The sequence below is a fragment of the Pipistrellus hanaki genome (genome assembly GCF_964339955.1).
Source record: "Pipistrellus hanaki genome assembly, chromosome: 14".
NCBI lineage: Eukaryota > Metazoa > Chordata > Mammalia > Chiroptera > Vespertilionidae > Pipistrellus > Pipistrellus hanaki.
In genome coordinates this window covers 49,100,885-49,118,867 of record NC_140516.1, presented here as the reverse complement: position 1 = coordinate 49,118,867, position 17,983 = coordinate 49,100,885, and the positions used below count along the sequence as shown (strand labels likewise).

At 39.8% G+C, this 17,983-nt stretch overlaps 1 protein-coding gene across 6 annotated transcripts in view; it reads left to right on the top strand.

The window, feature by feature from the left end:
- FAM204A (family with sequence similarity 204 member A) overlaps window positions 1-17,780 on the top strand; it is a 117,943-nt gene extending 100,163 nt beyond the window's left edge. For 5 of the 6 annotated variants that reach the window (XM_084904619.1, XM_084904618.1, XM_084904616.1 and 2 more), the window contains exons 2-8: window positions 1,909-2,150; window positions 2,642-2,729; window positions 2,868-2,898; window positions 3,088-3,187; window positions 6,409-6,498; window positions 16,802-16,908; window positions 17,202-17,780. In XM_084904619.1, coding sequence (XP_084760745.1) covers window positions 1,917-2,150; window positions 2,642-2,729; window positions 2,868-2,898; window positions 3,088-3,187; window positions 6,409-6,498; window positions 16,802-16,908; window positions 17,202-17,253 — 702 coding nt within the window. In that variant the 5' untranslated portion in view covers window positions 1,909-1,916 and the 3' untranslated portion in view covers window positions 17,254-17,780. The remainder of the gene's footprint in view (window positions 1-1,908; window positions 2,151-2,641; window positions 2,730-2,867; window positions 2,899-3,087; window positions 3,188-6,408; window positions 6,499-16,801; window positions 16,909-17,201) is intronic. The other variant, XM_084904617.1, reaches the window with a different exon arrangement.
- The last annotated feature ends 203 nt before the right edge of the window (window positions 17,781-17,983 follow it).

Genomic DNA, 17,983 nt, shown 5'->3' with positions numbered 1-17,983 from the left:
AGAGCTTCTGGCCATGGGGCTGCTCCGCTTTGCAGGCTCCTATGTAGAATTTGGGCTCCATGAAGTTAGGCATTTTTGCCTGTTTGGAACACTGCTGTCCCAAATCTTGAGCGCCTGGCACTCAGTGGGCATGCACAAGATCCTGTGGATAGGGGAAAGAAATGGTGGTTGCAAGCATAGAAGACGCCCAGTTATGCTAAAGCTATATTTGAGATTTGTTACTACACTTAAATCCTGAAATGGAAAAGGAGCCTACAGGTGTATCATATGCCAGTATCACAGTCATGATGGAACTTACTATTGCTCCTCTCTCCCTGCTTTTCAGAAGAATAGAAATATTTTTATTAATAACATGACAACTGTTTTTTAATATTGGCATAATTTACATGATGCCCTTTGTGCTTATAGAGCTTCTCAAGATGATCTCCATTCCAACTTTCCAAATCCTCAGGCTGGTGTAGGGATGCCTTCACGTTTTATGGGGCCTGGAGCCTGTATAATTTTGGGTCTCTAAAAAGAAGGAATACATATTCTGAATATAAAACTAGGTGTAGTGTTTTGTGCAAATGAGCCTTGAAGCTTAAGCCCCATTACCTTCATGCTGATTTGTTTCTGGGTTTATTGCTCTATTTAGAAAACCAGACACCAACGTTTTTTATAGAAACTTTATGTCAGCTCCTGGAAATCAGGGAAGTCAATGATTTGCATCAATTGTTAAGCAAATGCACTTCAAACATGAGAAACTTCCAAACTACCTTAGGAATGAATGCTGTCAAAATGAACATAGCCACAGGAATAATAATAGCAGAAAAGAACTGAGCATTGATTGAGCCCCTAGGACCTCCTAAATACTGCTGAGTGTTTTCATGGCTTATCTCATTTAATCCTCAGAACAAGCCTGGATGCATTATAATTACAGATGAAAAAACAGAGGTGTTAAAAATGATTTTCATATAGTCCTAGTATATGGTAGACACAGGATTACAATTGGAGCAGTTAGATGTCAGATCCTTCCTCTTATAAAGTCAAGAGAATATTTTGGTGAGGATGTTTCTGAGAGCTAACAGCTGATGAGTCTGGACCAATATAGCAGAAAGTAAGATCTGATTTTTGGACCTGGGAGGAGGTCCTTAAAGTTATTAGGGATCATGGAATAGCCCATGATGTCTTTGTCTCAGAGGTTAATGGTGGTGGTTTTGTTACTAGGTTAATTAATCACAATATGGGATAGAAGACTTAGCAGAAAAGATTTCTATTCATTTTATTCCTTCAGGTTGATAGTAATCATGAGCAGTACAACCAGCTTCTCTGTTTAGGGCATCTTTTAAATAAAATGGATTTGGCTCAATATTCTAAAATAAACGGTGCCATTATAGTGAAAATGTACTCAGTTATCTTAATTTGAACAAATTGACTACAACTCCAGTTTTTAAAAATAATTTTTATTAAACTTAACACTAGCTAATGGTTCCTTTTACAAATGGACAGTATAGCTATTGCTAAATATTATTTTGAACTTTAATATTAGTTTACCAAATATAGTATGTTTTTGTTAAAATGTTAGGATTATACTCCATTTAATATTAGTTTAGCAAATAGTATAACATTTTAATCTAGGGTATCCTTTTCACCATCACACTTTCCTCATACTACTTGTACAACTTAAAAAACGTGTTGTTTTTTTTTTAATAATTTTTTTCCTGCTCCTTAGTAAGTCCTCTGTTTTATACATCCAAATACAGGTGAAACATTCAATTTTGTTTTCTCCCATTATAGATTTTTAAAAAGTTTAGCTGGACTGTTCCCAAACTATAGGTATAATTATTAGACTCTGGGATGTCATTTAATGGTTTTAAAATTCCTTGCACGCCTATTTAAATAGGTCTAACTTTACCCCTTTCCCTTTAGAAGAAACGATGTGGAGTGGGCTGCTACCTCCTGGCCTAAATGAAAGTGATGTTGAGTTGAATTCTGAAGATGAAGACACAATAGAGAACTCTGGACCTAACTTACAGGAACATGAAGAAGATGGGACCATTACAGAAACAGAGGGCACCGATTTCCCTGCCGATGGACCAGACACTGAAGCAGAGGCGAATGTAAATGCATATGAAGAGTGTCCTTCTGGAGTTCCCGTACATATATGGAATGTAGGTTTTCTCTGATGTGCCTATTATAGCCTATGTTTGCACATGCCTGTGTATCTCTGCCATGGCCAGGGTGTACATGTTCTTGGGAGGTAATAGGTAGGAAAAATTCACCTAGAATTCTTTTATTACCAGGTGGGTCTGTGGTCATTCCATTGGCCAGTCAGATATTTGCTTTCATTTTTGTTTTGTTTTTCATTTAGTAAGATTAGCTACTTTGCCTAATGTGATACAGGAGGCATTTCTATCTTAATTTTGTCTTTTTGTTATCTATAAGCCATTGAATTTTACTCTCAGATCATCAGTTTGACTTATATAGAAATATCTAGAAATAAAGCATGAAAACTCAGGTTGTGACAGAGCCTTGGAGAATATAGTATCTCAAGAAGAACTTAAATACATGTTTATAAATACTAGAATATAATAGTTTTATTGTTATTTTTTGATGCATGTGTTGCTTCAGAATATATTTGCTTGTTTTTACTTTTATGTAGAAATTTCAAGAATTGCATAAAAAACATTCTGAACAGAAAATCTCATCTTCAAGATTCAGAAGGAAAAAAAGAAAACGCTCCAGAAAAGGTATTTTGTTTTAATTCAGGTTAATTGTCAATAGTGCTAATGTTAAACTGTGACTAACAGAGCTCATTAATTTTTAATAACTGTAATTTTGAAATAACAACTAAATACTTAGCTATTAACACTGTGAATTCTTTTCAGGTAAATTGAAGAATGAAGAAGAATCTCCAAGGTAGGTGGAATTGAAAATATTTGTCTATTGTAGTTAGTATTTGTAGAGTTTGTACAAATAGTTAAACTAATTACCTCTGAAACATAACAAAGAACTAGTTGTTGTAATATAATAGTAGTGACCAATTAAAAACAGTAAAAGTGAAAATGAGTACATGTAGTGCAAAACATATTGTTTATCTTTTTATAGTGAACAGTCCCCAAGTGAAACCCGGTTGAAGGAACTTACTCAGTATTTTGGAGTCAATGACAGGTTTGACCCCCCTGTTAAAAAGAAGAAAGTTGAGAAGGTAAAGTATTTTTGATTTTTTTTATTGCATCTTATATTACTCAGTAGGAAATGTTTGTAATTAACCTTGCCAAAGGTAGTTCTCATTAAGTGACTGTTAACATGCCTACTACGTGCCAAACAAGGTGCTAGATAAAGAATATATAGTTACAAATCATTAACAAAAACTGTTAAGAAATAAATGAATGGGGTATTGTGAAGAAATTCAAATGGAGGCCACACTTCAGCTTGTTGTGATCAGGGGAGAACATTTAGATGGGCCTCCAGAGTTCATTGCGGGGTGTGGGCAATATCAGTGAGCAGGAATAGAATAGACTTGGTAAAATGAGGCAGGAGCTTGGAGGAGAGTCTGAGCTTTAGAAACACATTTGGGAATTGTTGGTCCATATATAGATGATATTAATACTGAGTAGAGGCTTGAATGCAGGCTTGAGTAACTTACATATTCACATACAGGAATGATGGACAGATTCCAGCAGCATAAAAACAGACCGCTGAGTGGTAGGACTAGAGCACAGGGTCCTGCCTGGTGAAGCCCAAGTATATTGTACCCTGTGTGTGCAGACAAATGCCTCCTTCGTGAGTCATTGCTATAGATGACTGTGTGCATAGAGATCATTACCATTCCCTGATTAATCAGTGTTTCTCATGAAAAACCTGATTTTCACCCATCGCTGGGTGGTGTTGCATCATTGAGGGCATATGCATTAAGGAACTCACACAACAGAATTTTACCTGTGAACTTGTGATTCCAGCTTTGTCGAGTAGAGGAGCTGGACTATGACCTTACCAGCCATGCTATTTGTAAAGTGCTGTTAGCTTATGGTGTTAGGCGATGGAAATGTTTACCTACGGATGATGCTGTACTAATGTAAGCATTTGGAATGTTAATATCCACTAAAAGAGCTAAAAAAAAAAAAAAAGTTGAACATATAAGTGGGATTCCAAGATTTTATTTCTAGGAGAGGGTTTTGGTCATCCAAGCCAATAACTGGTTTTCTTTAAGGAAACAGACACTTAAGAATTAAGTACCTCATTTACCCAGAGCTGTGACCACATTTCCTGACTCCTGACCCTGTGTTTTTTCTACTATGTTATGCCTTCTCCCTTAGACGCCACTCCAAATGGCTGGGTGATGGAGGTTGGTTGATGGTGAAGAGATACATTTGTAACTTTAGATGATTTATTTTCAGCAGTTCATACAGTTTCTAAAGAGGGGAGTGTTCTTTGTGACAGTAACTTGTAAGCTGTGGCCCACTCCTGGCAGCCAAAGGGAAGTAGCAAGTTGACTGAATAAACAGGCCACTGGCCTTGGGCAGTGGTGGTAGAATAGGTTGGATTCCTCTCTGCTCGCTGACCTGCGTTCTACCTCTGGAGTAAGGGAATGTGGCACCCAGGTGATCCCCATCTCAGGAAGCCTGCCTAATGGGAGGGACACAGCAGAGCCGCCATGTGGGATAGCAGGACAGACTCAAGAACGGATGCTGTGAGACCAGGTTGCTGAGGTGAAAGACTGGAGAGCAGGTGTGAGTTGAGGTGTCAGGCTACCCCGGAATTTGTGGCACAGGGAAAATTAAAGTTTGGTATTAATGCTTTGTTTTCACATATCTCGGTGGCATTTGAGGACATACCTAAAGTTCTATGTAGGAAGGAGAGGCCATTGTTTTAGTATTTTTTAAATGAAAATAGTTTATTTTGACTATAAAAAGAAATATTAATAAAAATGTTCCAGGTGCAGGTACTGAGAGCCTATTATGAAGGGAATTGGGTGCTATTCAAAAGGAGTAAGAAAGTGGTTTTGTTTTAAGCTGATAATGACATGGTATCTGCTTAAGAAAAATAGAAGACCAATTTGGAGATGGTTATAATCTTTCAAACGAGATTATGACGCCCGAAGAAGCACCGAAAGGAGAAACGAGAGACACTACAAAAACAGTTAAATTAAGAGCACTGGATTGGAGGCATTGAAGCCGACTGAGGATTTTATCAGGGATGACTAATGGGGAGTCAGCTCTAAAGGAGAACCAGGCACAAGTGAGGAACTTGTTTTTAGATATAATTAAAAAGGAAGGACACTACCTTCAATATGAAGATAACTAGGAAAAAGCTGGAGCTGTAGATCTTGATAAGGTGAAAGGTCAGATGCTTTAAATTATATAGAGATCCAAAGCAGCTTATAAGAATTAATTGAAGGCCTAGGATTGAATTACTGTGTGAAATAAGAGTAAGAAGAAGAAGGGTCAATCACAGAAATCGCAGGAGTACTGTCATTAAGGGGCAACCAGAGAGAAGGGGCTTCAAAGGAGGTTGAAGATAGATATTTGGGGGGATAGAATGAGGATGTAGTTAACATAAAAGATGGTCAGGTGAACGGACAACAGTTGGTGTCTCCTGTGACTATAGAGGATTAAGGTTGGAATTAGATGACATCAGGGCAACCGATAAGAGTGTTTTAGAAGAGAGAGAAGTGGTACTCACATAAGAAGAAATCAATTTGAGGAAAGAGGCGGAGTCATCCCATCTGGTCCCTGGTCCAGAATGGGGGTAAGGGGAGGACAAGCTTGTCTGCGGGATGAAAGAAAGATGAAGAAAAGAGAGAGGGGGTAGAAAATTTAAAGAGCAAGGTTCTAGAGAGCATGAAAGCCGATGGGCTTATGGTGAGCACAGGAGGTGGGATTCGTCTTGCAAGAGAGACAGTTCTTTCCTGGAGGCAGTAAGGAATGAAGAACAGAGTACCTGAGGATAACTCTTTTTTGAGGTGGATGAAGGGAGGTTGTAGAAAGGACATACATATCCTTGGTTCTTCCCCTTCCCCCGCCATGGGCTCCCATAAACGGGGGGTAGAGTTCCAGTCTGAAAAGGAAGGAGGTAGGGTTGAGGGTGTTTGGAGTAATGGAAAAGACATGTAACAGTGTTGGGGAGGAATGTGGAGTCTTTCAAGGGAGAATTGAGAGCCCACCCAGCTGAACTTGATAAATGGCTTTTAGGGAAGCCAGTGAATTGAGTTATTTGATTTTCTCTGACATTGCTGAAACACCTAGATGTGAAAGTAGTAGAAAGAAATGGTTGGGAAAGCCTAGACAAGATAAGATGTTGGAGGAAATTGGAGGCATTGCTTAGGTCAGTGGTTCTCAAACTGGAGCCTGCTACACAGTCTTTGCTAGCAAATGCTTGTTTGCCTTTCTTTTCTGCCTTTAAGTTTCAGGTTTTGTGTCTTTCTAGTCGGGCCTTGAAAAGAGCATAGACCAGGCTGTGGACGAGTGGAATATTGAGAAGGCCGAGGAGCTCAGCAACCAGCTAGCTACCCGAGAGGTAAGTCCGACCTTTCTTATTTCCAAATTTTCTAAAATGAATGGACATTTTTAATGATCATAAGAAAGTTCAGTATTCAGGTATTTCACCTATGATTTTCCTTCCAGTCTATTTTCTTTCCTCTTGTTCTGCCATTTATTTACAAATATTTTTGTTTAAGTCTAAAACTTATGGTGGAAATATAAGTTCAGAGACCTTTTTGCCCCTTATGATGAAAAGGCTAGTGGCTAGCTTTCTTTTTCTGTTTGCATTATTTACTCCAGGTTAACTCTCCAGGAGGAGAGTTACATGTAACTCTGTGTGTTATAATACTACGTCTCTCAATGTTATTCTAAGCCTTGCTCCCCAGAATGCATTCTTATTTTATATTCTGCACATTTCCCTCAGCCATAAAGAATTTTCAGTCTTTTAAAAAAAGATATAGTTTATAGCATAAAACTAGTAGATACATTGAATATTCTTTTTGCACCTTCTGGGGGGAATCACTGCTAGGTGTTGCTAGGCAAGGGCACACGTAGAATAAAGAGCTCATATTGGCATATGTTTTATTGTTGCTATTGTTTTGAACATTTTTTGTCCTTGCTACTATAGCTTTCACTTTTAGCATCTCTTCCCCTTTCTTCATTTTATTCTTAAGCTGTAACTGCTCCATGGGGTTTGAGTATGTGGGCAGCATCATCAGTCATCTGTGTAAACAGTTGACTGTGTATACTGTTTTCTTACTCACCTGCAGGTGAGCATCTTCTAACAGACTAGTGATGAAATTACTATTTTAATAAATTTTCCTTTGGAACTACTATTTCACTCTCACATCATTAGATGTCAAAATTCTATTGATGGCTGTTTGTTTGATTTCTCTTTTTGGCTGCCAGCTAAGTATTTTGTGAGGTTTGTATTTCTATGCAGGTAAAAAACCAGTCCAGTTTCTTTCCTGAAGCTTCAGTGACGCCCTGGGAGGGGACAGGCCACCTGTGGCTGCGTGTCAGGCAGCGGCTGCTTGTTCACTCCCCCTGTCTGCCTCTCCCGTGCTCCTCGTGAGCGTTCCTTCCTCTGCCCGCGGAGCTGCTCCTGGCTGCACAGCTTGCTCCTCAGAGGCTTCAGAAACAAGTGTGTGTTTCCTTGGAGGATATTCGGTTTCTGGTTCTGCTTTGTCAGACTGCTGTTTTGGAAGTGGGAATTGTATTATACAGACTAGGTGTTTTCCATTTTAAGGGCTGTTATCTTCTGTCACACTTATGACAAATGCGATTGCTATAGGAATACTTGGTATTTTCAGTATTTGTAAGGATAGTAAACATATTTCTCAAGTGCTCTCTTTACTTTCATACAAAGATAATCCTTTGTTCTACTACAATAAATTAAATTTATTTAGTGTGGGGTTAGAGGATTCTGATTAAAGAAGACAACAATTTGAGTCCTATTCCTGTCTTTGTGTAAGTGGAAAAACAGCTGGAAGGTGTTTGCTGTTTAGACGTAGACATTGGAAAGATACTGATGCTGTGTTAATTAAGTGCCCGTGAAGAATAAAGTAATCAAGATGGAATTTCTGAATAAATAGTTTAGTTTGAGATTTAATGTTTTATATTTATCCCTTGGCTGTCGAACACGGCGGCGATGAGAGATGGGATTTGAGAAGGTGGTAATTGTGGGTTGGGACAGAAACCCTTTGTAATTAAGTGCACACTGCGCGGTGAGAACCCTTTTGGAAATCAGGTACGATGGTTTTTAATCAGGAGCATTTTCTTTTTTCAAGAAGCGGTGACTGGGGCCAGCTGATAAAGCCTTTGCTCAGAGGCACAGGTCCCAGAGTTCTTTAAGCCTTTTCTAACCATAATAAGTGAAACTAATTTTTGATGTTTAACATTTATCAGCCTGTGAAACCAATAAGGCAGGACCAGTGCTGAGAAAAACGAAGCCAGAAGTAGAGCCATGTTTGGGGATGGGCCTTGAATACAGTTCCTCAGAAACATGCCAAAATAAGGCTGTCAGTGCTTGTGGTTGTGACACAGCCAGCACACATTTTTCCAGAATCGCCTTTCCTTCGGTTAATGGTAACCTAAGGATGTCGGTGATCTGAATTTGTATGGAAACACGTTCAGTGTAAAGCCTAGATTGCGCTATTACCTTTGGTTTTGCCCTGTGGTAATGCTGCTTTGGGACCCCATAGAATTATGGAGGAGAGAGGAAGCAAAAAATATACTTGGGTTTGCATCATACTGATGAAACTGTTTAAAAAGTTGTTTTTTAAAAAAATACTATTTGTGTACACACACACACACACACACACGTATTTGAGCACATTTGTGGCTTGTTAACCTCAAGCCTGAATTGGAAGTGCATTCCATTCATTATTGTTAGTGATCCTTTGAAAGTGCCATCCTCTGGTACTAATATGCAAGTATTGATATTCACATCTTTGTTAAGGCCTGAAACCTTCCATTTGGGGTAATGATGCAGTGCAGGCCAAAGGCAGTGACTTCCACCATTAGTGCTGTTGGACATTGTATTTTTTTAGAACCTAATCAAAGTCTCACAGTATAAATGATAAAAATATCCCATTTTAATAGATAAAAATACTACATTGGCAGTATGAATTAAACTAAGAATTTTATTTTTTATTAATTTTTTTAAAATAGACTACTTAAACGTTTGGATTCTAAAACATAGGTAAAATTAATATTGAAATAATAGTTTGTTAATATTTAAAATAACAAAGGTAGAAATGGCCTTTTAAAAAATGTTTGAATTGATTGAGTTATGTTTTTTCCTAGCTAAACAAATTAAGTGCTATCTTAAATTTAGGCAAGTTGTTGATTTAGAGCATAAAACTCTGTTTTTAGAGCAGTTCCCTAGAATATCTGAAGGCATTCTCATTGAAGAGGGGTACATATACATTGAAGGATAGTTTCTGCCTGTTGTATGAACAGCTAAGAAGTGGTCCTTCATCAGAAATGCTTCGGATGCCAGAGGGCTTATTCTAGCTTTCAGAATTTTCCCAGGACAGTTCACTGTTAGGCTCAGTTTCCCTACGAGGATTCTGGCTACAGTTCACTCTTTTTATTCTGGTTTAGTCTTATGGTGATATACATGCCATGCTGTCTTGATGGAATAAGAGCTTGAATTACTGCTCCCTCTTTCAGACTCCCCTCTCCCCCAACAAAACAAAAACAAAATAGGTTTAGCTATCAAAGTACATGAAGCATTATCATATCTAGAGTTCATAATTGAAACATCTGTTTACATTTTTGGAACCGAAATGCTGCCAAACTTGGTAAGTTTAAAGTCACTTCCCATCAGTGCTACTTTCAGAGCTCTAACGTTTTAGGAAAGGTGTTCACATCACGTGGAAGAAGATGAACTGAAAGACGTACTACAATGAAGGAAATTTTGTGTTCGAAATCCTTTATTCTGTAATCTAGAATTCTTCCTATTTTTGTGAATGGGTAGAAATATCTTAACAACCATCTTTCCAATATAAAATAATTCAGATATGAAGCTGAACATATATTCCAGTTAGCTACTGTAAGAACCTGTGACTTTATGAAGAATGGTAGGTACTTTCCATTTTCTTAATTATTGTGATTTCTAGCCACTGAAGATTGTGTAAGCAAAGTAAAAGTGTATTAAATATTGCTCATTTGTATATATTAAGGATTTAAAGTTAAATATCTCCATTTCATTATTTTTGTAGAAACAGCATCATTCTGTTAATCTAGTACCATGGGTTTATATGAAGAATGCATTATTTCATTATAAAGCCATCTAATGCCTGCTATATATATTTTATGGCCTTCTTTGAAATTTTACTACTCTGCCTTCTGTCGTGTTTTTTTTCTCTTTGCATTTAGACAGTAGAGTTTAGGCCATTTTCTTTGTGGTACATGTCACGGATGAGCAGTGGGAGAGAATACAGGACTCGGGAGAGAAAAGCTCGCACTCGTTCAGTAGGTTCTTTCTGCCCCCTCAGGGGTATGTGTCTGTTAAGGATCATCTAGAACCCTCTCACTTTCACTAACTTTGGTTGTCTTAGTGGCTTTTAATTCGTCTGTGTATCGTTTTGTAGTCTGCTCATAGAATGGGGGCCTTTTAAATGGTGACTTTAATACCTTTGAAGCCTTGTTCTTAGATTTTAGGAGTAATTCCGTTATCTCATCTAGATGAACAATTAGCACACTGTATGAAAAATAAACTATTCCTGTGCAGGCAAGGGAAGACTTCATTGAGTTCCTTTACATTGAAGTTCAACATATGTTCATGCTCACTGAAACGTTGTGTGTAGCCTTGGAGTTGGAGCATTTTAACACGGCAAGACAAACATGGCGCCGAGTGCTGGGTTTTCCTCGCAGGGTTTTGGGTGAGCTGGCTCAGATCCATTGCATTGAGGATGTCTTCTTTTAACCTTTGGGGTTTGAGTGGATGATCACCTAGGATGGTGTTCCTTATGCTCCCTTTTCATTATGTTTATCTGTGCTTTTAAAAAACCTTAAGAAAAGATTTCAGATGTTACAAGTCTAATTAAAGAGACAGACAAAGCACAGTTTATACTGTAGATTTTTTCTGCAGTTCAATTAATCAGCATGTTTTCTCTTTTAATTAAAACCATTTTAGTAAATTAAAGCCCACAGCAAAACACATATATAATTTGTTTGTAATTAGCTCTTAATTGGTGGTAGTTGAAGCTTAGCACCCTCGGTTTCTTTCTTCATGATTGCCATTTTATTAGCAGCCAGTCATTAATTAATCTTTTTCTAATTAGCTTATAAAACTGTTGATGGCACATTATTGTAAATGTGATTTTAAGTTCAAAGCTTGTTAATAAGCTTTCTTACTTAGAAGAACAGAGATAAAGAAATTGCTGAAAACAGCACTACAGTTCTTTTTTAAAAAAACTGTCTTTTTTATGGGGAATGTGTAAAGCATCTAACAGCTTATGGTTAATTTTTTAATGCTTTTCCCCCCTTATGAATGGATAAGTTGCTTGAATATAAATGTCTATATCCAGAAGTAATTTCAATAGTATAACATCTTTTCTCCCTCCTTTGGAGTACTGTAATCTACTTATAATTTAAAGCCTTAATAATCATCATTAAAACAGGTGTTATATAAACTCTTGTACTATGAAATTGAAGTTGATTATATGAATCAAAGTATATCTTCTCACACGAGCCAAATCACGGGCCAAATCCATTTTTTAACTATTGCAAGGTGAATCATACACACACAGATATACACACAATATACAGTATATGGTATTTGTGTATAATAGATCTTTATGATGTGTTTTAAAAACAGGATTTGTTGGGTTATACTTAGAAATAAAAACCATTTGGGTTTAATTGATATGAAGGTGTAGGTATTAAATAATAGGTATTTGTGCAGTTGCACATGCACATAGAGGTGGTATACAAACTTGCAAAGCTGTGCATGCACAGTTTTAGATGACAATGCAATGAGGCTATTTCTGTAATAGAGAGGAAATGATTTGATGTAAAGTCTGAGTGTAAATGACTCGCTATGGCGGAGCTTGTGTGCTATCACCAGAGCTCCAGCATCCCAGGTCTGACCCTGGAGAGGATGGTACGGTTCCCGATGCAGACATCCGGAATTTACCAAAGCACTCACCATATTTAATTAGCCACGCCGTCGTCTTTACTGAAATAAACTACCAGTTTTATAAAACTCTTTAACTGCGTGGCATTCTGAGCTGTTTATCAATATTAGTGCAAAGTTTTGAAAGCTATATAAAAAAATACAGCGTTATAAATCATTGGAAGTGCTTTCCCCCCTTATTTGCTTTTTGAACTTTGCATGTTATTTCAACTTTGGCGGTTTCTTTGCTTGTTTATAAGGCGGCATTTTAGGGTGTCATGGAAGAGACTAGAAAGGGATAGCTGACAAGGAAAAAATTAAAAATTGGATAAAAAGTAAATGAATAATGTCATATTACCAAAAAGATGAGAGGCTAATTTGTGCCGACTTTTTGCTAATTTTGTTCAAGCCTCAAAATGAGGAGCTGTCACCCGCTCTGTGTCGCGCTGATGACAGTGCCAATGATCCATGAAATAAGCTGCCGCTGGCTTTGTTCTGATAAGAATGAACAAATCTGCACAGTGTTCGGCTCCCAGAATCTCATTTTCATACTTGCATGCAGGCTAAAAGAAATAAGCTGTTTGCAGACTTGATTAATCAGACATTGGAGGGGTTTTTGTCTCTTTGATCTCTTTCGTCTCCTAGGTAACTTGCTTGACATTAATGTTGAGCTTGAGTAAAGACAATCAGGAATTGTCGACCAAACTGATATAAAAATTAAAGACCTTGACACTTTAAGTACTCCAGTAATGGTTCCGCTTTACTTCAGAAAACATCTGTTTTCATTTAATTAAAGAACAAAAGAGAACGGCATAAATATTTTTCATAGAGACCTATTATTTCATAAAAAGTTAAAGTATGATAATTGGTATTTTTAAATAAGTGCCTTGCAAGTACTCAAAAGGGAGGAAAACTTTATAAATCTGTTACAGGCTAGTAATTTTGAGATGAGGAAAATATTTTATGGAACGGATAAGAAGTTTTTACAGTTGGGTTAGATTAAGCTGTTTGAATCAGATGCTTCAAATGATTATCAGCAAACTCCAGAATGGCAAGGTTTAGCAAGAAAAACTAACCCGATTTTGAAAGTTTGTCTTTTAAAAATCCCTACTATGTTACAAGATGTGCCATTATATCTGTTTTACAACCCAGTATGATTTACACATGCTAAACCTGTAAAATTGAAAGGAATTAAAAAAATGTCGCGGAGCATTTGCTTGAGGTTATGCAGACGCTTTTACAAATCTTCCAAGTGGCTGTAAAGATGAATGCCTCAAGGGTCCAGCCAGGGCCCTGCTTTTCCAACCAGCTAAAGCCCTTATCTTAAATCCAAGCAAAGTACCATTAATCTTTTTGAAAGACCTTTTATGGCTTTTAATATATCCCAAATTAGAACATTTTACACCCTTGGTTCCTGAAATATGGTGATAAAAAGCCTTTAGAGCTTAATTTTCCTTACCGCTTGCTCTGACCAATTTGCAGTTCTTTGTGATAATGTTTAGACACCTTAATTAAAATGCAGCAAAATATTGGATGTTCTATATGGAAAATGCTGATACTTCGGCTACACATACAAGAAATTCTGTATATATTTTTATTCATTAAAAGAATTTTTCTTCCCACATTGTGTTGCTATAGTTATCTGATGCGCCGAAGCAGCTTTTTAATATAAAAACTATTGACCAGGCTTTTGTGATGTTTACTTGGGTATGAAGATGCATTTTCCCTTTTTCAGGCGTGAAGGGGGATTCTGGTTGGCCTGTATCATTTGTTTGTAATACTGAAACATAGCACAATCTTCTCTTCTCTCGAGCCCGGGGTAGTCACCTTGCCTGGGAAACATGGTGCTCTCAACGCTCTTCCACAGAAGATTTTTTTATTCTTCCGCATGTCCAAATAGTCCCCCTCATACTCTCCACAGGAATAAGTGAAACGTTTATTGTAAGCACATGGATGACAGAAAATTGATACAAGTTTTAGAAAATAACTTGGCCACACGGTTAAAAGTACATGGCAAATATGTTTTGGGTCATTTTTATTTCATACTCAAAAAGTATAAGCTCAGCTTCAATACAAGGTGAACTAGCTGAGTGGTGCTTTGGTTGGGGAGTTTACTTGGCAGAATTTGTGTTTGATATATAATGCATAGGAATATAGGTAAGTAGACAGATACGGAGTTCTGGGTTTTGCCCTTTGGAAGTGGGGACAGGGAAGAGACTGAACCCTCACGGGGATTGCCCAGAGTGCGTCTCGGTCACAGGCGGCAAGCTGCTTTGACGGCGGCGGCCGTTACTGATGCCCTCCTGCCCTCCCAGCCACCTTGCGTAGGTGGAACCGTATGCGCACTCTGACCAGAGGCCTGGAAGCAGAAATGACGTGGGTCACTTCTGGACGTAAGCTGTGGGGTGAGACCCTGTGGCCGGCTCTTCCTCTGCCACCGTGAACTCGGCTCGGAAGCCACATGCCGAGTCGCTGGCACCACCCGGGAGAGGAGAGCCCTGCTCGTCTGCTGACTTGAGTGAAACGAGAAAGCAGAGTGCAGCCGGTGAGCGGGGGTTCGTTTGGTACTGCAGCGGTGACTAGCCTACCTGATGGGTGCGAGCCTGGTTCTCACTGTGATAAACGGGCAGTTTCTCAGCGGCCAGGAAATCCTGCTGGGTATCCCACAGCATCTTCCATAGCTTCCCTTCCTCTTCGGGATTCTTAGCCTTCGCCAGTTGGCTTAGATGAACTTTTCTCTGATAAAGAACTGAAAGTGAAAAGAGGATCGCGAGAACAGGCCCAGTCCTGAAGCAGTGTCCCTGGCAACCCCTCTCCCAGCCCCCAGTTTGGAATGAGCCCTTTGCCCAGGGCTGCAGTCCTGTGCCTAGAACAGTGCCCGGCAGAATAATGCAAATGTGCCCTTAAAATTGTCAGATGCATGCCAACCTTGTGCGACGGGGCGGTGGCAGGCTTGGTGCTGCTAGTGTTGGCTTGAATTTTGAGAAGAAACTGGCCTGCCTGCTCCTCGGGCTCTCAAGTCTCACTCCATCTTCTTTCCTCCGCGGACCTTCCTGCTGGTGTGACCACTCCCACACCTGCCAGGTTGCTTCTATTGGTTCCTGTGGACTTTCCTCAGCTAAAAGATCAGCTCTGGTTTGGCTCTGATTTAGAAACCCCAGGCAGGCTTGATTCCTCCTCCTTCGTTTCATCCAAAGAAACTTTCCAGGATCAGCTGGAAGGATCGCAGTGCTAGCCGGCCTCTCCTTGCACATGCGCTCGCAGCCACCTCCTGAGGCTCATTGTTGGCAAACAGGTCACTAACACGTGGGCTTCACTAACTGACCTTAAGCGGCGGCCAGTCCTTTCTGCTCTTGCTTACGTCTGCTGCTGCCCACTAACGGGCACAGGTCGTGGAGTACAGGGATGGGAAAGGAAGAAACAGCAGAGGTCTGGATTTGCTGTTTAGCCAGGTTCTTATGGACGCTTTGGAGGCGTCCACATAGACAGGCGCTGTTAGCTCCCAGCACCCAGACTGGATCCCATGCTCGTCCTGAGACACTCCTGACAGCCCTGCCGCCGGGCTGGCAAAGCGGTGTGGTGCCCATAGAAGCCAAGGAGCTGGAGCGGCAGAAACAAAGGCTGGTGCCGAGTTAGAGAAGACCAAGTGGGAGAGGAGGTTTTTTATTTTTTTAATACATTTTATTGATTTTTTTACAGAGAGGAAGAGAGAGGGATAGATAGAAACATCAATGAGAGAGAATCATCAATCAGCTGCCTCTTGCACACCACCCACTGGGGATGTGCTTGCAACCAAGGTACATCCCCTTCACCGGAATCGAACCCGGGACCTTTCAGTCCGCAGGCTGACGCTCTATCTATTGAGCCAAACCGGTTTTGGCAGGTTTCTTTTTTAATAAATGTATATTTTGTTATTGATTTCCGAGAGGAAGGGTGAGGGAGAGAGAGAGAGGAACTTCAACGATGAGAGAGAATTGTTGATCGACTGCCTCCTGAAGGACCCTACTGTGAATCGAGCCTACAACCCAGGCATGTGCCCTGACCGGGAATCCAACAGTGACCTCTGGTTCATAGGTGGAGGCTCAGTGACTGAGCCATGCCAGCCAGGCAGGAGATTTCATTTTGGTTAGACCTCATAGGTCTGGCAGATGGGTGTGAGGAGGAGTATGAATTGAGGGACCAGCAGTGGGAGGATCATAGCACCTGTGGTCCTGGTGCTCAGCCTTCTCACCTGTCTGTGAATTAAAAGCTGTTGCCCCTCATACCCGTGGGTCATTAGCGTCCCCAGGTTTTATTAATGACATCTGTGACTGCCAGTCAGAGCAGCTGATCAGCATGAGATACCTGGTGTGACCACACCGCGTGGCTGTAATTCTGGCCCTTAGCGAAGAAGCGTGGTGTCTGTCAGTTTGCAGTCTCATCGGAATAACTGTTTGGCCTCCTTTTTGCTGAGATCGCTGCGGATTCTCACCACGACTTCTGTGGGCCCTGGAGGGGCCTCCGTTTGGGAAGCATTTCCACCCAATGAGGGGTCTGAGGGAGGTAGAGGGCCACATCGGTGTAGCCCTACAGTTTGGTTGTTCAAGGAGTCCAGAGCATATGAATTTCTCATTTCTGGGCATAGCTTTCTTACCCTCGAGTCAAGTATTTGTAGTCTTGTATTAGCTGGAATATTTGTTTTCACTTTGCATTTTCTTTTTCTTCTAATTCTTAGCTTGGTGTGAAAATTGCCAAAGCGATTGCCTGCGATAACTTTGTAAAAGCCAAAAAGGAAGTTGAAAATTCACAGGCTGCTCGCAAGAAGAAGAAACTTGCGTGGGGGTAAGTTTACGGCTTTTAGTGGTGATGCTGCTGGCTTCCTAGAAGCGAACACATCCTGGGACGCGCTTTATGGGCCCAGCGTGTGTGTCATTGCTGCCCACTGTGTTCTGTGTACGTGTGCTGGATGTTTGTCAGGTTGTAAACGAAGAGGCGCTTCATCCTGTTCGATGTGCGTTTTGTAATCAGTGGAGTACGTGGGCATTTAAGTTTGTTTTACTCTGGCACTTAGTGAGCATGTTACTTTAGTGAAATATTTTAGAAAGAAATTGAGATGTTTGTGTTCTTCATTTTAGATTTGAAGCAAAGAAGAGATGGGAAACCAAAAGCAACATGGGCTACATGTAACTTCCCAGAGTTCATGACAGCGTGCCTTTTCCTGAGTTTTCATTGCTCACAAGACTGATATCCCTGCTTCTGTTAAACATGTCAGGAAGTTGACGGAAGAAGGAAGAAAACAAGTGTAGTATTTGGAGGGTGATCATCAATCCTTTTCCAAAGAGTTCAACCCATTGAGGCGAATGGAATGGAGGAGTCTGAGCCCACGTAGAGGGGAAGAGTGGCTTTATTTATTTATAGAGACCTGCAGGGTAATCGATTTCACTTTTCATCCATTTGGTATAGCACAGCCGTTAAGCTCCTTGTACTTTCTTACCTGTTCTCAGTGGAACTGGACTCATTCTGGAATTGTCATTTCAAGATTGGCATTTTTGTTTATGATGGATTCATCGTAAGTGTAAGAAAATGTCCATTGATAGTCTTGACAAATGACTTCATCTTCCTGTTTTAAAGAGTAATGATTGGTTCTTTATTGGGTGCAGTGGAGTTGATACTTGACAGTCACATAATAAAAGCAATTGGTTGGTTTTAGTGGACCTTCAGATACAATGTCTCAATAAAAAAAGACAGCACGTGGTGTTTGGAGGATGACTGAAATTCAGCACTTGCTGGAAATGTCTTCCTAAATCTCTCTCAGCCCAGCCATGTCATTCCTTAAATTATGAGATGATTCTTAGAAGCGAAGTGGTATAATTATATTAGTATGTTATAACTCAAGACAATATAACTTTGAACCCTC